Source organism: Malania oleifera, chromosome 4 (assembly GCF_029873635.1).
Source record: "Malania oleifera isolate guangnan ecotype guangnan chromosome 4, ASM2987363v1, whole genome shotgun sequence".
Lineage (NCBI taxonomy): Eukaryota > Viridiplantae > Streptophyta > Magnoliopsida > Santalales > Ximeniaceae > Malania > Malania oleifera.
Genome location: NC_080420.1, coordinates 117,272,465 through 117,292,932, shown reverse-complemented (window position 1 = coordinate 117,292,932; position 20,468 = coordinate 117,272,465). Strand labels below are relative to the sequence as shown.

At 36.1% G+C, this 20,468-nt stretch overlaps 1 protein-coding gene across 2 annotated transcripts in view; it reads right to left on the bottom strand.

Moving 5' to 3' along the window:
* Positions 1–222: 222 nt before the first annotated feature.
* LOC131153484 (ATP-dependent Clp protease proteolytic subunit-related protein 3, chloroplastic) overlaps positions 223–20,468 on the bottom strand; it is a 31,571-nt gene continuing 11,325 nt past the window's right edge. Inside the window, exons 2-10 of one of the 2 annotated variants that reach the window (XM_058105823.1) lie at positions 12,096–12,197; positions 8,966–9,088; positions 4,777–4,836; positions 2,413–2,509; positions 2,245–2,318; positions 2,028–2,081; positions 1,857–1,940; positions 1,622–1,747; positions 223–619 (exon numbers count right to left, since the gene is read on the bottom strand). In XM_058105823.1, coding sequence (XP_057961806.1) covers positions 1,652–1,747; positions 1,857–1,940; positions 2,028–2,081; positions 2,245–2,318; positions 2,413–2,509; positions 4,777–4,836; positions 8,966–9,088; positions 12,096–12,197 — 690 coding nt within the window. In that variant the 3' untranslated portion in view covers positions 223–619; positions 1,622–1,651. The remainder of the gene's footprint in view (positions 620–1,621; positions 1,748–1,856; positions 1,941–2,027; positions 2,082–2,244; positions 2,319–2,412; positions 2,510–4,776; positions 4,837–8,965; positions 9,089–12,095; positions 12,198–20,468) is intronic. The other variant, XM_058105824.1, reaches the window with a different exon arrangement.

The window sequence follows — 20,468 nt, the reverse complement described above, 5'->3', positions numbered from 1 at the left end:
CCCTTAAGCAATAGAAGTTTTCATTTATGCTAGAAAATGTTTCCAAAAATATTTCAGTAATCTCTAGCTGTGTTCTGGACAGACTTAAGAACAAAAGGAACCAAATTCAAGTGAGGTAAACATGCATCTGCTACTACCTCCATGAACTTCTCATGCAACATGGAGACCGGGCATGATCAAAATTCTTTAGATTAGTTTTATGCAGCATGAAAGACAAACCAATAACTGACAATTTAACAGCTTAATATGTAAGGTTACGAGTTAATTTTTACATAAAATGCTTCAACACATGGCTTCAGGAATTCGATGAAAGATGGGAGTAACAATTTGCCCAAAAAAAAGAGGAAAAGCAAAAAAGAACGTTCTGATTATCATAATTTGTTTGTGGATCCCCTATATTCACCATGACCAAAAACCAATCTACAAACAAATCAACCTAAATGTGAGTTCAAGTCCCTGCTCAAATGCTGCCTCAAAGCTGTGCATTCCAAGGATGACTTCTTTTTCATTTTTACGTGTACTGTATGATTACCTTCAACCTGCCCAAATGATTGAAGCTTCAGGCTTCAGCCCTTCGTTCCAGATTCTGAGTGCATTGCCTGAACTTCGGGATGACTTCCTGCATTGAAAATTAGGGATTATATAAGGTCTATTGGACATATTTCTTCCCAATCTCCACAAATGCACAAAGAAACAATTTACTACCCACCCACTGCAGAGGGAAAATAAGAGTGGGGAGGGGGGGAAAATTTTAAAAGGAACAAAAAAAGTTAGGGCTTAATGGGCACTGGAAGCTGCGACTTCGTAAATCAATAAGCCAAAATCTACTGCAGCTTTTTCATGATCCTATACATCTGAACCAATTTACAACATGGAGTACTTGCAGCATCATTCTTCCTCCCTATTTCCTCTATCACTTCTATTTTATTTAGAGGGGGGATGGTACCACCACACTATGTTGTAAGGATTTTGGTTTCTACCCTATGAATCCCTTTACGATCAGCTATATGCCATGACAGCTACTGTTTTGTTCCATGCCGACATTTTATATCTAAATCCACCAATCATTTTTGTTTTCCTAGGAAATAATTAACTTTAAAAAGATTCATCCAATCATCACTTTAAATTTTTTTTGCAGCTTTTGTTCTAAACTTCAAACAATAGGGAAAACTCACAAAGCACTGTTTAGGCTTAACCATTTAGAATGCATCAGGCAAAAGGATTGCACATAATAATAGATCATGAAGTCTTGATCCATCAAAAAAAAAAATAAATAAATAAAAACAAACTTATGGGACTGCATGAACAAGAACATATTACTTCAAAATCACCATAGGTAAATCTGCTGCGTCCATTACATACCCCCTCCCCCCTTGCCCGTAGTTTCTCTGCTCTCCGCCCTTCCCCGCCTTCGAAGGAGCAAAAGCAAACACTAAAGGCTTCAGGTAAGCCAGACCCCAACAGTTTAACACGAGAGAGAGAGAGAGAGAGAGAGAGAGAGAGAGAGAGAGAGAGAGAGAGAGCAACTTGTAACAACAGAATGACCTATCTGAGTGCATATTGCCATTTCTATTGACTTGACCCAGTATTTAGCCGTGAATTATAAGATGAGTTCACTTACATTAAAAAACGAGCATCTAGAAAAACAATGTTAGACTGCACCAACTTCTTTAATGCTAGCATTCTTGTCCCATAGCTCTGGTGGAGCCACTTCTGCCATTATCTTTTCTTGACCACGCCAAAGAACCTGAACCCCAAGAACCTCGCAACAGTTCAGTCAAGTACAGAAGCAGCACAAATTTAAGAAAACAAACGAACTTTTAAAACTTCCAAAATGGTATGTGAGAACAGCTTGCCTTGTCAATGACACCAAACTCCTTAGCTTTCACAGCATCCATGTAAAATGGTCTTTTCATTGCATTAGATACAGTATCAACCGACTAAAAAGGTTAAGTCATCAAGTGAGTCATTTATTTTTGGTCATCCTCTAAGTGTCAAAAACAGCTAATGTAGATGACCATACTCACATTTTCAGTGTGCTTGGCCAGCAGTTTTACAAGTGTGTCCCTGTTAACAATTACCTGCAAAAAGAAAAAAGGAAAAAAAAAAGGAGGTAATTCAAGATCGCTAATAGAAAATGTAATATGTGGAGCTTTTGACACAAAATCCATTTAATTTACCTTAAAACCATCATTCTCTAGTAAATTCAAAGCCAAGGAAGCTCTCGAAAGAATGGACACTAACCTCTTTAGCACGAATAAGAACATCACTAGCTGGCATTTGCCCATATGATGGAACGCGAGGTTGTTGGATCATGGCTGAAACAAAGTCGAGTGATCTTGATTGATATTGGATGCAAGACAGTCATAAGGTAGGCTTACAAGCCCAGAAACACAAGGAAAAACATCAAACCTTTGGCATGAGGCATCATAAACCGTTTACCCTTGGATCCCGCAGCAAGTAAGAGACAAGCCTGACCTATAGCAGCTCCAACCGCAACAGTATGTATCTACAAATGAAATAACAATTGTGTAAGTCATAGAACTCTTCAGAAATCAAGCATCTTCTTCTATTCACGAAATTAGAGTAGATGAAGTTAAGTTTGCATTAAAAAAATGAAAAATGGAAAAGTTGTAGGGGTGGATAACATCCTAGTTGAAGTTTGGAAATGCCTAGGTGATAATGGAATTATATGGTTAACGAATTTAGTTAACACAACTATAGAAACTAAGAAAATGTCAAATGAATGGAGGAAAAACACTTTTATACCTATATACAAAAATAAAGGAAATACTTAAAATTGTAATAACTATCGTGAAATTAAACTTATGAGTTATACAATGAACTATGGGAAATGAGAGTTGAACAAAGATTAAGGTTAGAAACAAGGGTCTCAAAAATTCAATTTGGGCTATATGCGTAGGAGATCTACTACAAGAACTATACATCTTTTAAAAAGTTCAACGGAAAAGCTTAGGGAAAAAAGAGGGACTTGCAGATGGTTTTTATTGACTTACAAAAAGTGTATAATAGGGAACGTAAGGAAGTTCTATGGTGTATTTTGAAAAAAAGGGCGTATGTATTAGGTATATTAATGTCATTAAGGATACGTAAATTAATGAGTAGCGTTAGGACTGTTAAAACTCAATATATATCGTAGGCCACAACCTAATAGCTTAACCTTTTAGTCAAAGTGGTTGTTTAACTTGGCATCTGAGCTTCTTACGAGGAGGTTCTGGTTCTAGTCTTGTTGTCAGCATTTATTATGTGGTGTTCAAAAAATTATGGTATTTCGTGTAATGGGTGTCATCTAACTTGCGTTTATTTCTCCACATGTTGTCAAGCTGCACATTTGTAGGTGTGTTAAAGCTTGATATACATTGTTGGCCCACCACCTAACAACTTGAGCTTTTAGGTAAAGTGGTAATCTAACAAGGACAAGTGGAGAGGCTAGAAAATTCCTAATCACAATAGGTATACATTAAGGATTTTCTTTGAACGCTTATCTTTTTTATTTACTGACGGATAAACTTACTAGGAGCATCCAAAGTGAGGTTCCATGGTATATATTGTTTGAAAATGATATTGTCTTGATTGATAAAACTAATGGTGGAGTAGAATCTAAGTTCGAATTATGAAGAGAAATTTTAGAATCTAAAGGTTTTAGGATAAGTAGGAATAAAACAGAATAAATGTAATTTTTGTCATAGTTGGAAGAATATTGGAGAAAAGCTACAACTTAATGGTCAAGAAATCAATAGTAACAGTAGATTTCAATATCATGGATCTATTGTGTAAGCTAAAGGAGAAATTGAAGAAGATGCAACATATAAAGTTAAAGTAGGTTGGGTAAAATAGAGAAATGCTTCAGGAGTTGTGTGATCATAGAATACTCTTAAAATCAAAAGGGAATATTATAGGATGGCTCATGGCTGTAAGACTATATAGAAATATTAGGTAACTAAAAAAAACAATATATCCAAAATGTAACAGTTGCCAAGATGAGAAATGAGAATGCTAAGGTGGATGAGTGGTATAACATTAAAAGATATATTAAGTAATGAACATATTTGCATTAAGTTAGGCGTAGCTGTTTGGGCAGAGGCAACTTAGGCCAAATAGTGTGCTAGCGAGGAGGAGTGAACTAGTTCTTGTGAGGGGTCGTAGAAGGGGAAAGGGTAGGCCTAAAATAACTTGGAATGGGATTGTAAGAATCTAATAGCCCTGAATTTGCCAAAGAAAATTGTCTATGATCATGTAAATTGGTGTAAAAGGATTCATGTAGCCAATCCCACCTAATGGAACTTAAGGCTTGGTTGGTTGTTGTTATACAAATACCCACATGCATGCACACATAAGCAAACATTTGAGCCTGCATAGTTTGTTATTCCCAAAGAAATTGCACCATGTTAACTGAGGAAAAACATATAGACCCAGTAAATTCAGTGGTGAATTATAAAATTTATATTAAAAATGAACTTGTTTAGATGGTATTGTGATTCATTTTCAATTGAAGATGAATGGTCAAATAAGAGTGCTTAACGTCAAGAGATTTGAAAACAGAAAGCTCAGACGGGAAAATCAACATATAGACGAAACGTATTTTTCTTATCTCTTTCAGGCACACTTTACCTACTGCACACATTTGATAGTGGTCCAAATCCTGTTTCTTTAGCATACAAGATGAGTAAATTTTATGCAAAGTACTAATCAATAAGATCTACAAATTTACAAGTATGAATGACATAAAATTTCACAAAAACAAATGAAAGTTACCTCATTTTTTAGCTGCCTCATTGCATCATAGATGGCAAAACCCTCCGACTCCATCCCAACCTGAATTATTCAGCATTTTGAAATGGTGAGAGAGGGAAAAAACCAAATGAATATAAATAAAAATATACGACACTAAAAATTGGAATAAAAATCAATAAATGACTTAAAATTCTAACACTATTATCTAAGAAAACATAAATCATTTTTTCCCGATAAATATGTGAACATGACCTACTCTGTGAATGGTAAAAAATTTCCATAAACATATATAGTGGGCTCGAATTGGGCAACAATGGTCAATAATTTTCCACAAATTGATTAAAATTTCTTGTCTTGGGCTTTTGCTTAATATGGCTGACAAGCCTAGTCAAGTAAGACATGATGCCATGATGGTGCCAGCGCCTGCTTGGCTATGTAATGAAGCCTGCAGCCCTGCACTTTAAAAAGACCCACTTACTGGATTAAGTTCTAAATTCTACATATTTAAGCGTATTGAATTAAACCAGTATAAGACTGATATTCTATCTTTTGGCTAGTTCAGGTTCATGGGCTAGACATCATCACACAAATATAACAAAGTTTTCTCAACAGCTCTCCCTCCCTCCCTCCCTCCCTCACTTAGTTCCTCCTGTCCCTTTCCCTCTTCCTCTGCAGGTGCCCTTGACTACAACGATATACAATCTCCACCACTTAGATATAAGGAAACACAAAAAATTCTAAATTTAGCTAGTCCAATCCCTCTTCTACATGAACAAATGCACCTTATTCTCCTTTTCCAATGAATAAATAATTAAATGCATCCTACAAACCATTCTGAAAATTTATCAAGTTCTAACCATCTTAGACTACATGGTTTATATATTTTTTGCGCCTGCAACACGCCTATCTTGAAAGTACTGTTTAGTTGTAATCTATACTATTAGGGTGCAATTAGTCCAGTGGAGGCTAAGCTAAGGGAAAGTCTAAGGACGCTTAGCCCATGTTTGGTGCAACACACAAGTTTGTGAGGCAGTTAGCCCATTAAAGCAGCATAGGACTGGCCAATCACTGTCCGGCCCCACCCTGAACAACCAGCCAAGGTTAGCCATCTCCATAACCAAAAAAAAAAAACGGAAGTACAGAACAAAGATGCTCACAAGAGTTCCCCAACATAGTCACAACCCCAACACCCAGTGCTTCCCTCTGCCAGCCTTACTCCCTGTCCTTCTCCCTCCCTCTTTCCCTCCCTTCCTGTTGGAGGCACCTCAAGAGCTCTCTCTCTCTCTCTTCCAACACCCCCCCCCCCCCCCCCCGGGGACCCCCACCCCCAGCAGCCACAAGACCTAGTGACAGCTAATTTTGACATTTACAGTTATAATCTATGGATTTGGAGTTTTGTGCTTTTGGGGATGGAAAACCTGGGTCTCATTATTTGGAATGTTCCTGTATGTTTTGCACTGTATGCTACAATCTAATAACAGATGCATTTACATCAGTGCTGTAGCATTTTAAATTGAATGAAAAAGATTATCAATTGATCATTTAATTACTTTATCTTCAGAAAGAAGTGAACAAATTTGGCTCTTGAAAAAAAAAATACAAAACAAAACAAAACTCAGATTAAAAAAAAAAATTGCAATTAAGCACAGGCGCTTGTTTGGGAATGATGATGATGATGAATGATGATTCAATCTGAAGATGAGCTACAATTGAGTTACAGATCTGTTGCAGAGAGGTAGAGGAAACGAATTTGAGTTACAGATCTTTTTGTGGAGAGAGAGAATGAATGCTCCTCTATGAAAATTAAAGGGTATTTTGATCTTTTGAATAATTAGCTCATCCAACAGGTGTTGCAATCCAAACATGGCAAAGATAATCAAAGGCAGTCCAGTCCAGCAGTTTCACCCTGTAACTGATATATATAAGGGGGAAAAAAACAAAAAAAAAACTCACCCTTATGCAACAGATAAATAAAGTTCATAAACCATATACTCTTAACTTATGTGTGTATAATATAAGAGGACGGCTGATTTTGCTTATCAGGAGGTTTCGATGTGGTAAATTCTAGGCTGAATCAAGGAAGCATAAGAATTTGGGAAAATTACACTTCCCTTGATTTATAATTGATGGGGACCATTGCTAATGTTTCAAAAATAATGTCCACCTCCCTCAGATTTCGCAAATTCTATCATTTACCCCTCCTCCCCCCAAAAACCATTACAATAACAAAAAATAATGATATAAATAATATTGTAATTTAAAAAGCTAATCAAAATGCAATTTAGAAGGATAAATTTTCCATGCACTAGCAAGTCAAATGACATTTTTTGTTCGAAAATTTTGGAGAAAAAGTAACTAGCATTGTTTTGGACAAAATTGTTCTTTTAGATAATAATAATAATAATAATTCTTAATATTATTACTTTATGTAAATAGTTTTAATAGTCAATGCATTTGGGGGAGCTAAGTGATCGAATCAAAACATCTTACCGATGTTGGCATTACTTTACCCTAAAAATGTTTATGGAAATATTGGTGTAAAGGTCGGGAAAGTTTCCAATAAGTGCTGTATTGGAACCACTTAATCCTTTCAATGCAACTAACCACATTTTTCCAGAAAAGGTAATGAAAATATGCACACTATAGTTCCTTTTTTCCTATTTGTCCTCTTTTGTTTTGGTCGGAGGAAGTAAGTTCATGAACACCACCACTACATAACCTCCTCTTTGCCCATACAGTTACAGCACCATCAACTCCATCGATATTATGCCCAAATGTTCCGTGCTAATGTTATTGCTAACATAGACAAGACACTTCTAAAGAAGTCCTTCACAAATCTGACTAATCAGATGTGATTGCATGCTCCACTTTTTAATTCTAATCAGTGGCATTGGCAAGCCCATCTCTCTATAATCAACTAAATTACATTTTGTAAAATCTTTTTCATGCAAACTACATTAAAAAGTATTGCAACAATAACCTTGGGACTAACATAATGTGGAGAGGGGGCAGAAGAGCAAGTGGATGTAGCCCAAACCAGAAGGCAGAAAAAATCAAGCTTCCGAATGGAAAAAAATTAATAACAAGTCATTAACAAATCAGAAGATTGGTGCATATTGGGAGCCAGATGAAGACGGTTGGACTATTTTCTAAATAGTATTGTTTTATATATATATATATATATATTTTGTAGGTGAATAGCTCAACAAAATTCCAAGTCCTGCTATAATTAGACATAAGAAAATTTTATTATTTTTTCAACCATATATATTCATTTTGGATCATTCCTTAGTAACCAACCATGAGAACAATAAAAAATGTGATTATAATAAAATCTTAAAAAATGGACAAGCTGTTGTGAAATTTATGGAATTCAATTTTCTTCTCATTCCCTCTTATCAATCTCAAAAATCTATTTTATATTACTTTGGTACACAGGCAACCACAAAGCAGACAATTCATTGAATCAAGTGTCAGGAACCAAAATATGGTAATTAGGTTGGTTTAAGGCAGATGCAAGTACACAACTGACACACAGATCAAATTTGGTGTATGAATCCATTATATAATTGTGGTTTATCAAAATTAGTCAAAAACAACATAGAAAAGTGATAATTAATATACTTGAATTCTGTATTAGATTTCGCATCCTGTTTTCTTCAGAACAACCCAAAAAAAAAAACCTTCGAAGAGTTGAAACATGATAAGCCGACTGATCTTTCAATTTTAATTATTCCATTCTAAATCACAATTTTATCTGCAACAGACATTTGAACAGCATAGTTTCCATGGTTTCCCATGCAAACAACAGTGTATATACACATCACATGCATATGCATAATGGTCAAAATAAATTTGCATAATCAAATTACATAAAAGATATATAATCATATTACATCAAGAATATTTAATCACATAACATCAAGGATACAGACAATTATCCTTTCAAAAAAAGAGTACAAACAAATAGAATCAAACAGGATTACAATGTGAAAATAAATTTGCATAATCACATCACATCAAAAATACATGCATAGTATATAATACACCAATAACTCTACAAGCTCACACTAAACTTATTTAATAAAAAATATTGGTTATTGCATGTAAATTTTTGGTATAATCCTATTTGGAAAATAAAATAAGCATGCACAGGATAAGAAATACAAAACTTGTTCACCAAAAAAAGAATAGCGGATACAAGGCTCACCGTTTCATTATCATCACGAGTCGTTCCCGTAGAATTTATGTAAAGATATATTGGCTCTTTAGGATCCATCCATTGCAGATACATCAATTCTGCAATCACGAGCTCAGTGACTGCCGGCACCAACTGGAAAAACAAATTGTTTTACTCATATAGATTTTATGACACAAATATTAATAAGTAAAAAGCAAGAACTAATAAATAGCTGATAAACATGTTCATAAGTAGTGAGTGCTTGAACAGATCATAGAGGTTCCCACTCTATGAACTTACATATGTTCACTTAAAGACACTATTCCACAGTGACACATACAAGCTTATGCATTTGTCTATCTCTGCACTTGAATTGTGTATATGTATATATTCGACAACAACTAGACGAGACTAAAAGGGGGTGTGAACATTAGTTCACACATGGCATCAAAAAAAGGAATGAGAGAAAAACTTCACAAAGAATTATTTCCGCACAGACCAACAACTGTAAACTTACTTCATTCAGGCACAAGCAAAAATTTGAACTACAAGTTTTTACTTGTACATCAAGCAAAAAAATGCCATTTTTTTCTTTTATCACAAAAGAAATATATAATGAGAGAGAAGAGAGATAAACACAACCTAGGAGCAGACAAGAGATTCTCATAGCAGCGAAACAAAAAAAAAAACACAGAAATTAAATTAAAACAAAGCAAAACTTAACAATCCCTAATTAAGAAAAGGGCAAAAAACACTAATCTCCCCTGAGGTTTGACAAAAAGACAGAAACCTCCCTTGAGGTTCCAAAAATACCATAGACCTCCCCCGAGGTTTTAGAAATGCCACAAACCTTCCTTGAGATTTGCCAAAAAGACACAGATCTCCCTCAAAAAACTTATCTTTTTGTAAAATACAAGGGGAGATTTATGTCTTTTTGGCAAACCTCAGGGGAAGTCCTTGGAATTGTTGAAACCTCAAGGAAGGAACTTGGAATTTTTGAAAACCTCAAGGAGATCAATGTCTTTTGCCCTTAAAAAAAACCCTCTTTATGCCCTTTTCCTTTGTAATTGACAGAGCTCTGTAATCTTGCTGATTCCTGCTGTCCTTTGTACACTTTCCTTTTTTTATCGCAAAATAAATATATTAAGAAAGATAATATAGAGTAAAATCTAGGAGAGAACAAGAGATCCTTGTAGCAGAAAAAACAAAAGAAATAAAAAAAAACAAAAGGAGAATAAAAAGAAAGCTGAAAAACTAACCCTAATTAAGAAAACCCCTCTTTAAGTGCCTCTCTTCATAATTGATAGAGCTCCATAATCTTGCCAACTCCTGCTAACTTATATTCATTTTTCTTTTAGCTCCACCCAATCAAACTTCATTCCCTCCAGAATCAGCCACCCTAGTTCCATACAAATATACCATCCAAAATAATTTGAGTAACAACATCCTGCTCACTAATCTTCTCCACAGGAATAGGTATTATCCAATCTATAAACCGAATATTTGTAGCCAAGTTTTCATCCAATCTCCCCTCCTCAAAAAATAGATACATCCTCCAAATCTTCAAGCAGAGGAGGCCCATAAGAAACATCCTCCAGTGTACACAAAAGTCTGACGAATAATCCAATTTTTCGCAATTCTCATCCAAGTCCAACAATAGACCACTATCACATGTAAAATCACTATCAAACTCACTGTTCTTTTCTGAGATATCACCCCAATTTTTCTCCTCTGGAAATGATTTCCTCCTTTATCTATGATTCTATGTTAAAATTAGTACAATTCTGAGATTACTCAACAAAAAAATTTCTATTTTAAAATTTTTCCTCCCCGCATGTTTGAATTCATACAATTATTATCAAGCAACTTTTTCTTACCTTTCTCCTCCCTCATTGGCGATCGACACTTGTGCACCTATACATCCACAGCTGTCTTACTTCCGTTTCCATCCTGTAATTTCCTGGCCACCCATGGGCTATAACGCCTACCTCCTGGGCTCTGTGATGGAAAACCACCAATGGAGAACTTTAGATGTTTATTTGGTAGCAAAGACTTCTGTTTTAGGTTGAGATATTTATGGTTATTTAGAAATTTGGCTACTTTAGGTTTATTATGTAGTTAAGTACTTGGGGTTATTTTGTAATTCCTTGTTTTATTGGGGTTTTTATGTAAATGTGTGTTAGCAGGAGTGGTGAAGGGAAAGGCTGCATATGAGAGAGAGAGAGGGAAACCAGTTGAGTTTCAAATGACAATCTTAATAAAACGGAGAGATGGAGTACAAGATTTGGAGGACAAGGGGTCCTTCCCAACCAGCTAGACAAGCCGAATAAAAACTATAAACAGCGAGGAAGATATCAAAAAAGGAAAAAAAACAAAATACAATACAAAAAATCCATTAAAAGAGTGCTGTGTTCCAATCTCTAGCAAGGTTAGACAGTGGAAAACCCCTAAAAAAAACCCAAGGCGTGCACCCACAAGGAGGCTAGGAAAGTTGCTCTATCCCACAAAAGCTGTGGGCAGGTTGATCGACTTCTGAATATCAGTCCTCTCTATTCCATTTGCTTTCATGGAAGTGCCAAGACAACTTCTGGATTAACACCCCAAAACACCAAAGAATACATTCATGAAAATGTAATAACATTCAATGTTAAGGATGCCCTTTTCTTCCCCTCCTTTTAAGGTTTACTTGTAACAAACAACATTTAACACCATAGCAAACAGCAAATTGGTAAGCTAGTTCCCAGACATGGTAAATTTTCCTTTTGGAACACCAAATCTAGCAGTACAATGTTTTAAATCAATATTCTCCATATGACATTTTTATCAGTAAAAGGGAGGCATTATCACATTGTAATTATATTTTCAATTATTATCAATCTACATCACCAAAGAAAAATCCTTTAGATTTAGAAACACATCAACATCCTATTTTGAATGTACAAGTTTTGTCAAACGTGTTTAACCAATTCATCTATGCTGGTATACTGCTAATATACCAAATTTCACAGCATACATCATGCTGCAAACTCATTCCCATCCCAGCAAATTGGAATGTTCCATATTCCAGCTAACATTGATCTTATACAAATAAAAACATTGTTATTCCAAAAAAAATAAGTAACATCCATAACATCAAGATAATGTTAGACTAAGCACTCACAGGCATGCCAATGTAAACAATTCTCCCATGAAGCAGCAGTGAAGGCAAGTCTGGTGGAGGTGTCTGTGGCCTGTGGCCGTTGTAAGAGACAGATCTTTCCACCTATTTCACATAAACAAAGATCCATATGAGCACATACAAATTCAAAAAGAAGAATAAACAATAACCTACTAGTACACAAAAGCATGCAAACAGCTGAGTTTACAAAAACTGCAAGGCAAGGAGCATGAGAGAGATGTCAATGCTTAATAGCTTGACTTGGCGAATGAACTTTATGAAGTTTACATGCTTAGTATGGAATCAATATTTGTTCTATATGAAAAGGATACCCAGATAACCGTGATTAAACAATCCTGCAAAACTTTATTCTACAAACAGCACAAAGAAAAATAAAAAATAAAATAATCACAAGAAAAGAGAATGTTATCATTTATTCAGTTTAGCTTGTTCAATGAATGTTTCCAACTATATTTGCTTGATAAGAAGTTACATACTTTTATTGCCTAATTTTTTGGTATTTATATTGGCCTTGTTCTATTTTCACCAAATTCTATCCAAAAGAGAACGAAACCATGCATCTCGTAACTTGAATTTCAAAATAATCATAGAAAACATCAAACTATATAGGACAGCATAAGCCCTACTCACCAACCCTAGAAATTTCCATACTTTTTTCATATTAGCACCTGTTTGTAGCATAAATATGCACCTTAAGACATGGCGATCCTTTGACAAAATGGAGCTTAATAAAAGGACAGTCAACCAGATGGAAGGGGTGGGTCACCCAGTTGGAATAAAATGACCAACTAGTCACTCGAGTTACTCGACCATGAAAAAGATCATCAGCAAAATCAATTTGGCCATCACATTTCAGGGATTCATCATCTGATTGGCCACAAAGATTAAGAACCTAGGGATTTGGTTGCCCACGGCCCGCCCTGCAGCTGTTAGAGATAAACCTTATCAGCATCATAGATTTGAATAAAGTCCTGCAATCCCTACCTTTCTTATTTATTTATCTGTTATCTTCATCTCCTAAAAAGTCCCTGAAATCAGGTAGTTTAGTTGATGTGGATTTCATCATAATCTCTATAAATATTTTGGAAGCAATGGCATACAAGCCTCTCGCCAAAATCACAAGCTTCTCTCTCTCTCTCTCTCTCTCTCTCTCTCTCTCTCTCACACACAAAAAATTTTCCGACATTCTTCTCTTCCTTCTTCCTTAGTTCTATTCTTCTCTCATCTACAATCTCCATTCTTGTTCAATTTCCAAGGGTGCAACCTTGACGAGTAGCAAATGAAGGCATATCACTGCCCTACTCGGGATGGATTGGCAATCAGCCAGCCCCAACTGCCTTGGGGCCAAACACTGGGTTCAACCCATTGAAGCAACACTAACAACATCAGCATTTTCCACAACAACTGACCCCTGTGACGGCCGACTGCCAAGAACTTCTAGACTTCTATTATAATTGAGCAGCCCTGAGTTCCCCAGCTCCTCTTTACTTGAAGACAACAAATAGTGGAGGCCATTCCACAGTCCGGTACGAATGCCCAGCACCTAGCTTGCCCACCATGATAGGCCCACCCTTTCCCCTACAAAGCACAAGAATTCGTGCTTTGCTTTAGTGAGAAAAAGTCTACAGTGGAGCACATTGCCTGATTCTCAGTGCTATGTGGTGGGCCAAAGAACTTGACTATCTTTAAGTCATTCGCCAAGTCCTTCAGCAGATCAACCTTTCATGTGGGATGTGAATCTCCAACCATTGTGACATATGTTCATGACAGCAAATTAAAAACCAGTGTCATGAGCAATTTTATTGGATAGAGCCAAAAGTGAGAGTGAGCAATTTAGCCCGAATAGCTCAAATGCCAAGTGAATCTAAGAAAAAGTTTATTTCCATGTATAAACAGTCGAGTGGTTATCTATTTGAGAAAGAATGAGTAAGTCAGTCCTTTAATGGTCTCAGTCTTCGCATGGGAATACACATTAAGGGACGGAAGATTACTAATATTTTCAACCTGCCTTCTCAAGGGACCCATTACATAAGAATTCTGAAAGAGATGGATAAGAAGAAAGCTTCCTCAAATGGATCTTATTACAGAGACTTATTCCAGGTCTCTAATATGGAGTTAGATTCTGAAGGATCAGAATCTAAAGAAGAAATTTGAATGACTGAAGTTGGGCAGTCATAAGAGTGCTAAACAAAATTCAGGCAAGAAGCAAGCACGAAAGTGGAGAAAAACCAAGTTGCCACAACAAATGTCAGGCAACAGTATCCTTTCAATATCACAAAGACCGCAGAGATATTCAACCATCTGCTGAGCCAAACTATAGCAAATTGCATAGTTTCTAGGAATCACATCCAAAGGCGCATATTCATGCCAATAAAGATCCCTTCCCTAGAAATGGGTCAACATGGCAAGGATAAACTCACCTCAGCAACAACAGTCACCTCCGCAAACACCCCACCAAAGGAATGGTAGGTCAAGGCTCCTGCCCGCCAAAGAAGGCCGTTAAAAGGTGGATAAGAGGGAGAGCAAGTAGCCTCAACCAAATAAGGATCTTGTCGCTGTCAAATATGGTGACCACCCTCCTTGTAGATTGCAATGGCCTTCACCTAGCCAGCCAAATTCAATGCCCCATAGGGCTGAGGCGAATACTACAAATATTGTAGATGTGGAACAGCAGTTCCAAAGTTGGCCAATTGCGTTTTGCCCACCAGAAGAGAAGGGGTTAAAGAAATAGTACTCCATGAACCACTTAGAGTCCGCATGTCAGCAATTGAAGCCACCATATTCTATCTCCATTTTGAAGGGCAAACAATCCCAAGAGTCTAAATAAATAACAGCACAGTTGTTAATGTCCTGCAACTTACACATTTAAGAAGCTTAAAAGGCAGATTGAGACACTGTCACCACACACATGACCATGATTTATTTTTTATTTGTATTAATTTATTATTCTTTTGTATATGTGTGTGTGGGGTGGGGGGAAGGACCTTACTATTTGTATTAGTGGATTTTTTACAGTGGGCCCTAAAATAAAGAAGCCATTTTGTAGAAGATTTCAGACCAATCTAAAATGCCCTATTGGGAAGGATTAGAGGATTGGAAGCATACAAGCCTTTATGTTCCACTCTTCCAACACTTATTCTTATGGAGACATAATGAAATTGTGAAGATTGTGGTGGCCAAAGGTAGACCCCTTACAATGGATTCTCACACCCTTGAAGCCAGGTCATTCATAGGCAAAGCTAGTATGAACGGGGCCCAACAACATTTTCTGTCTCTATGTCACAATCCAAGTTCCAAGGTGACAAGGCTGATTAAACCAATAAGCCAATTCTCTCAACTCAATGAGCAGGCAATGGCCAAGCATGGGCCAATATTGTATGCACGTGCGATATTACCATGGACGAGTATTATCAACAAGAAATTAGACAATTTGAAGTGCCTAAGTACAAGTGATCAACTGCATTTATGAACATGATAGTCAAGCCCAAGACTTCTCGACCAAACTCACAAAACTTCCGTGGCTCCTAAATGCATGATTACTCAAAGGCCAAGGCACAAACCCCTCAAAGAAGTCATTTGTGTGCCCATGGAGCAAATTAGCAATGAAATAGTCTTCATCTGTTTAACATTTTAGTTGGAGAGAAGTGAAAAGAAAAGAAAAGAAAAGAGATACTTATAGGAGAGAAGAGAAAAGAAAATAGTTTCTATCCAAATTGTTTGGTTTAACAAAAGAGAGTGGAGAGAAACATGGGAAAAGAAAACAAAAATCAATTTGCATTTACAATAATATCCTCCACGAGTTACTTTTCAAATTTGTAGTAAGTGTGTTTTGGTCTTTTTGCAAAATTTCTCTCCATTTATCTCCATTTTGGGGGAATAAAAAAGTGATTCTTTCTTCACCTCTCTTCCCTTTCCGCTCCTTTTCTCTTCTCTTTGTCGAGCAAAGGCCTTACGCTAATCGCTTGCAGCTTTCGAGCCGTACTTTATTCCACATAGGCTAGCTAAATGAAACAACAAAAGAAGTGAACAAAAATCCATATCTTTACTCCTCTTCTCCCCACCTCAATCCAATTGGTCCCAACCAAATGGACTATTAGGGAATTCAAGGATTATTTTTCTTGGATTATAATGAAACTCACATCTAAACAAGGAATTAATCAAGCACCAATTGCCCATCAAGGAGAATTTTAGGTTGTTGATAACCAGGAATTGAACACAAAGGTCAAAGAAGAAATAGAGTTCCTCCTTTCTAATATCTAATGGTCATACCACTTCTTAGAATTTCCATTTTCATAGATCTGATAGGGAGGTAGAAGAGCTTTCTTCTTTGTTATTAGTATTGGAGCATTGTCTTTCGTCCTTTAGGAGGGATAATCGTTCTTGGTCTTTAGATTCTTTGAAGGTTTATTCTTGCACATATTTTTTTGATCATTTAACCAGTGCTAATATTTTCTTTTTATTCCATAAAGGTATTTGGAATACCGAAATTCCTTCAAAATCAAGGTTTGTATTTAGTTGGTTGTTCCTAATAGAGTTAACACCAACAATGTTTTGATATTTCAAACTGCTTCTCATCAATTTTTGCATTGTGCCTTTGCTTGGATTTATGCAAAAAGGATTTAGGTTTACTACGAGAGCATTGAGTTCAGAGTTGGTGGAGAATTTGTTTGTCACTTCATTTTCTAGTTTTGATAGAAGAATGCAGATGGTTTGTGTAGATGTGCGGTTTTTGCAACGTTATGGGTGGTTGGAGTGAAATGCAAATATTAACAGGGAAAAAGGTGAATTCCTTTTTGTTATTTCGACATTGGATTCTGGTCCGAGGGCGGTTTGCCGATGGATGGGGTATGTTTTGCATGGCGATCCCCCAAACAAAAGATAGTCAAATAGGGGTAGATAAGACTTGAGAAAATACAAAGATTGAAAGGGCGGAGTAGCCACCTTTATTTTTTTTTTTATTTTTTGTTAGGGAAAAGAAAGGAAAAAATTCTAAAAAGATCTTCGACACAGAGATCATGGGTTCAGAAGTACACTTGTGTGTAGGGAAGGTGGTAGACTAACCATTCTAAGGGGGGTTATTCTACCAGCACCCTACCAACACCCATTCTAAGAATGGTTACCACCATGTGTCTGTGTCTTGGCTATGAAATAAAGGAGCATAAAGAAAAGAAGTTCCCCTTTTGGGTCATTTAGTGAAATATAACTGTCCAAGAGTCTAAATAACAGAGCTGAAAACCCTGAAATACTCTTATTTGAAAAGGGGAATTTGGCCTAAGATAATCTCAAATTTTGAAAATATGAAGTGAAAAAAAATTTTGGTTGATTGCCATAGGTAAAATCAAAGGTGACTCTTTCCTTTGAACATGAGACACTGGAATATCTTATTTCAAACAGAGACTAGATGAGGTGGATTAGATTGTTGATAGAATTTTGAATTAAATGAAAAATTGGTCACAGTCCCACACTTAAATTAGAGATTTCAATGCTGATAGGGTGGAAAATCTCCTGATTGACATCAGGGTTTAATGAAAAGTTAAAATAAATCAGTCATTAATGAATTCGCAAAGTCTTCTAATTGACAATTGGGAGTTGAATGTGGTTGAAATCAATCATTAATGAAGTTTTGACAATCTCCTGACTAAGTCAACTCTTGAAGATTTGAAAATCCCTAATTGAAAATCAAGGTTTTAATGTTTTAATGGAGTCAACTATTAAATGAAGATTTGAAAAATCTATGGTTGTCAATTAGGGTTTTAATGCTCCAATTGAGTCAACTCTTAATTGAATATCTGAAAAATCTCTAATTGACAATCAGGGTTTTAATGCTTTTATTGAGTCGACTCTTAATTGAAGATCTAAAAATCTCCAATTGACAAATGCTTTGATTGAATCAACTCTTTGAAGATTTGGAAAATCTCTAATTGACAATCAGGGTTTTAATGCGTCAATTGAGTCAACTCTTAATTGAAGATTTGAAAAATCTCTAACTATCAATCAGGTTTTAGAGCTCAAATTGAGTCAACTCTTAATTGAAGATTTTGAAAATCTCTAATTGACAATCAAAGCTTTAACGCTTTTATTGAGTCAACTCTTAATTGTAGATATGAAGATCTCCAATTGAAAAATGCATTCATTGAGTCAACTCTTTGAAGATTTACAAAATCCCTAATTGACAATTAGGGTTTTAATGTGTTGATTAAATCAACTCTTAATTGAAGTTTTGAAAAACCTCTAATTGTCAATCATGTTTTAATGCTCTGATTGGATAGAGTATCTTTGGCTAAGGCAATCACCATTTAGGAAAGATATTTTGATATTTTTGAAAAAAGAGAGTTTCCATTTTGAGGAAAGATGCTTTGATGAAGAAGGAAAATTTTAGAAAAATTACTAAACTCATCATTGGCCATGGATAGAAACAATTTGAATGGACTTTTGAAAATGGAATTCCAAGTTTGCCCTTGGCTTCTCGGTTCTGTGGTGCGAGCACCGGCTCCCATTCGCCTCAAGGGAGAGCACTTGTTCCTTGCCTAGGGTTGAGAAGGGAGAGGACACCATACGGTGAGAACTCCCCCATCATCCATCACTAGCCGGGTTGAGAGGCCCTTGAACTAACCATGGAGACACATTGAAGGACACATTAAGGACTATAGGCAAAAAGAGGGTGCCTGATGAGCATACATGAGCAATTTGACCATTAATAACAAGCATGCATAAGAAATATAAACATTATTAACAAGTACTTGAAATCATGAACAAAACATTCATAAGCAATTGTGACATCATTAATGAGCATAACTTCAAACTTTGGAGGCCAAACACATTGATTACATTCCATCTTGATGACAATTTTCTATGAAACACTTCACATAGCATGGGGTATTTGAACACTTTCATGCAAGTTACATTATTTTCCCAAAAGAGACTACCCTTCTGATGTAGGACGATTCTAAGTAGCCCTAGTCCTATAGTTGACCCTCTTTGTAGCACACACACAATATCACAATCTATGAGAAGAATTGAATTAACCAAGCATGAAAACATATTATAATGATCACAAGTTGTTGAGATTTTGAAAACATATATGATTTGGTTCAAAGCCCTTAGTTGATTCATTCAAGTAATCAAGTTCACTTTAAAAGATGTTATATTAGAAGTCTTAGATCACAAGTCCTAGCGTACAAATCAAATATCCCTAAGCATGGTACTAGCAAGCATGTTAATGTTGAAAATCTAGGAAGATTCAAAGAGAATGAACAAGGTTTTTCAATCAAGGCTTCGGGTAGAGTTTCAAGGCTTACAAGGTACTTTTAGGGGCTGTTTTAGATGGTCACAAATAAGGAATTGAAACGAGCTTACCAAAAGGTTCGGAATGTCAAACACCAAGACACACGAGTACTTGATCACACCACAAACAAGTTCGTTGATCCTTAGAAATCTTGAGACAAGAATGAAGCTTGAGGTGGTTGTGGCTGTGAGCTATGAAATAGGTGTGGGTGTGTAGTGTTGATGATGACGTTGATGTTGTCGTGGTCTCTCACCACCCAATCTCCGGGGAGACGGAACGTAGCCTCACACTACTCACTCACCAAGAGAGGAACAAAATTCACAAGTTCAAGCAAAAGCCTCTTTTTTTAATTGATAATGCAAGATGCCTTTTACAATACAAGTGATGGCATATTATAGCCTTACAAGTACATGACTTGCACATGGCTTCTTAAAAGATTAAAGAAAATACAAAAGTAAAATAAAACATTTAAAACATAAGTAATGAGATTCTTAGGAAATAGTTTGTCATAGGAAATAGGTTTCTAGGAACTAGAATAATTATGATAATGGAGTCTAAGAACTTAAAATGAAATAAATGCTTCTTAAAAACCCAAGACTCTTTGACTCGCAAGTTGTCATCCTCTGTCCAAGCTAGCTTCTAAGAGAAGTTTCAATTGCTGTAAATAAAGTTCACATCAATGGTGGACTTCGGGTGGTCGTCCACGTGTCACAATATCCACGAAAGATACTCGAGATGCATTTTGATTCCCATCATCTCTCCCCGACCGAAAAGAATTCTTCTCCGAAGAATTATGTCGAAAATACTCAGTATACAGCTCTGGGTTAAGACGAAGGACATCATATTTAAGAATCCAACTGCTTTCTTGTAGTGGCTTCTCTTTCCATTTGACCAGAAACTTTTGGTACGTTCCAGCTCGTGTGTTTGTTGTTTTAACATCCAAAATGTCTTCAATTTGCTTAAGTTTCTTTGGTGGGACTAATGGTGGTGGCAAAGGTAAATTTGGCTTTTCTGGTGCAATTGGAGTTATGAATGGAGTAGGTTCATCTACAGGGTTAATAGGGCTAGTA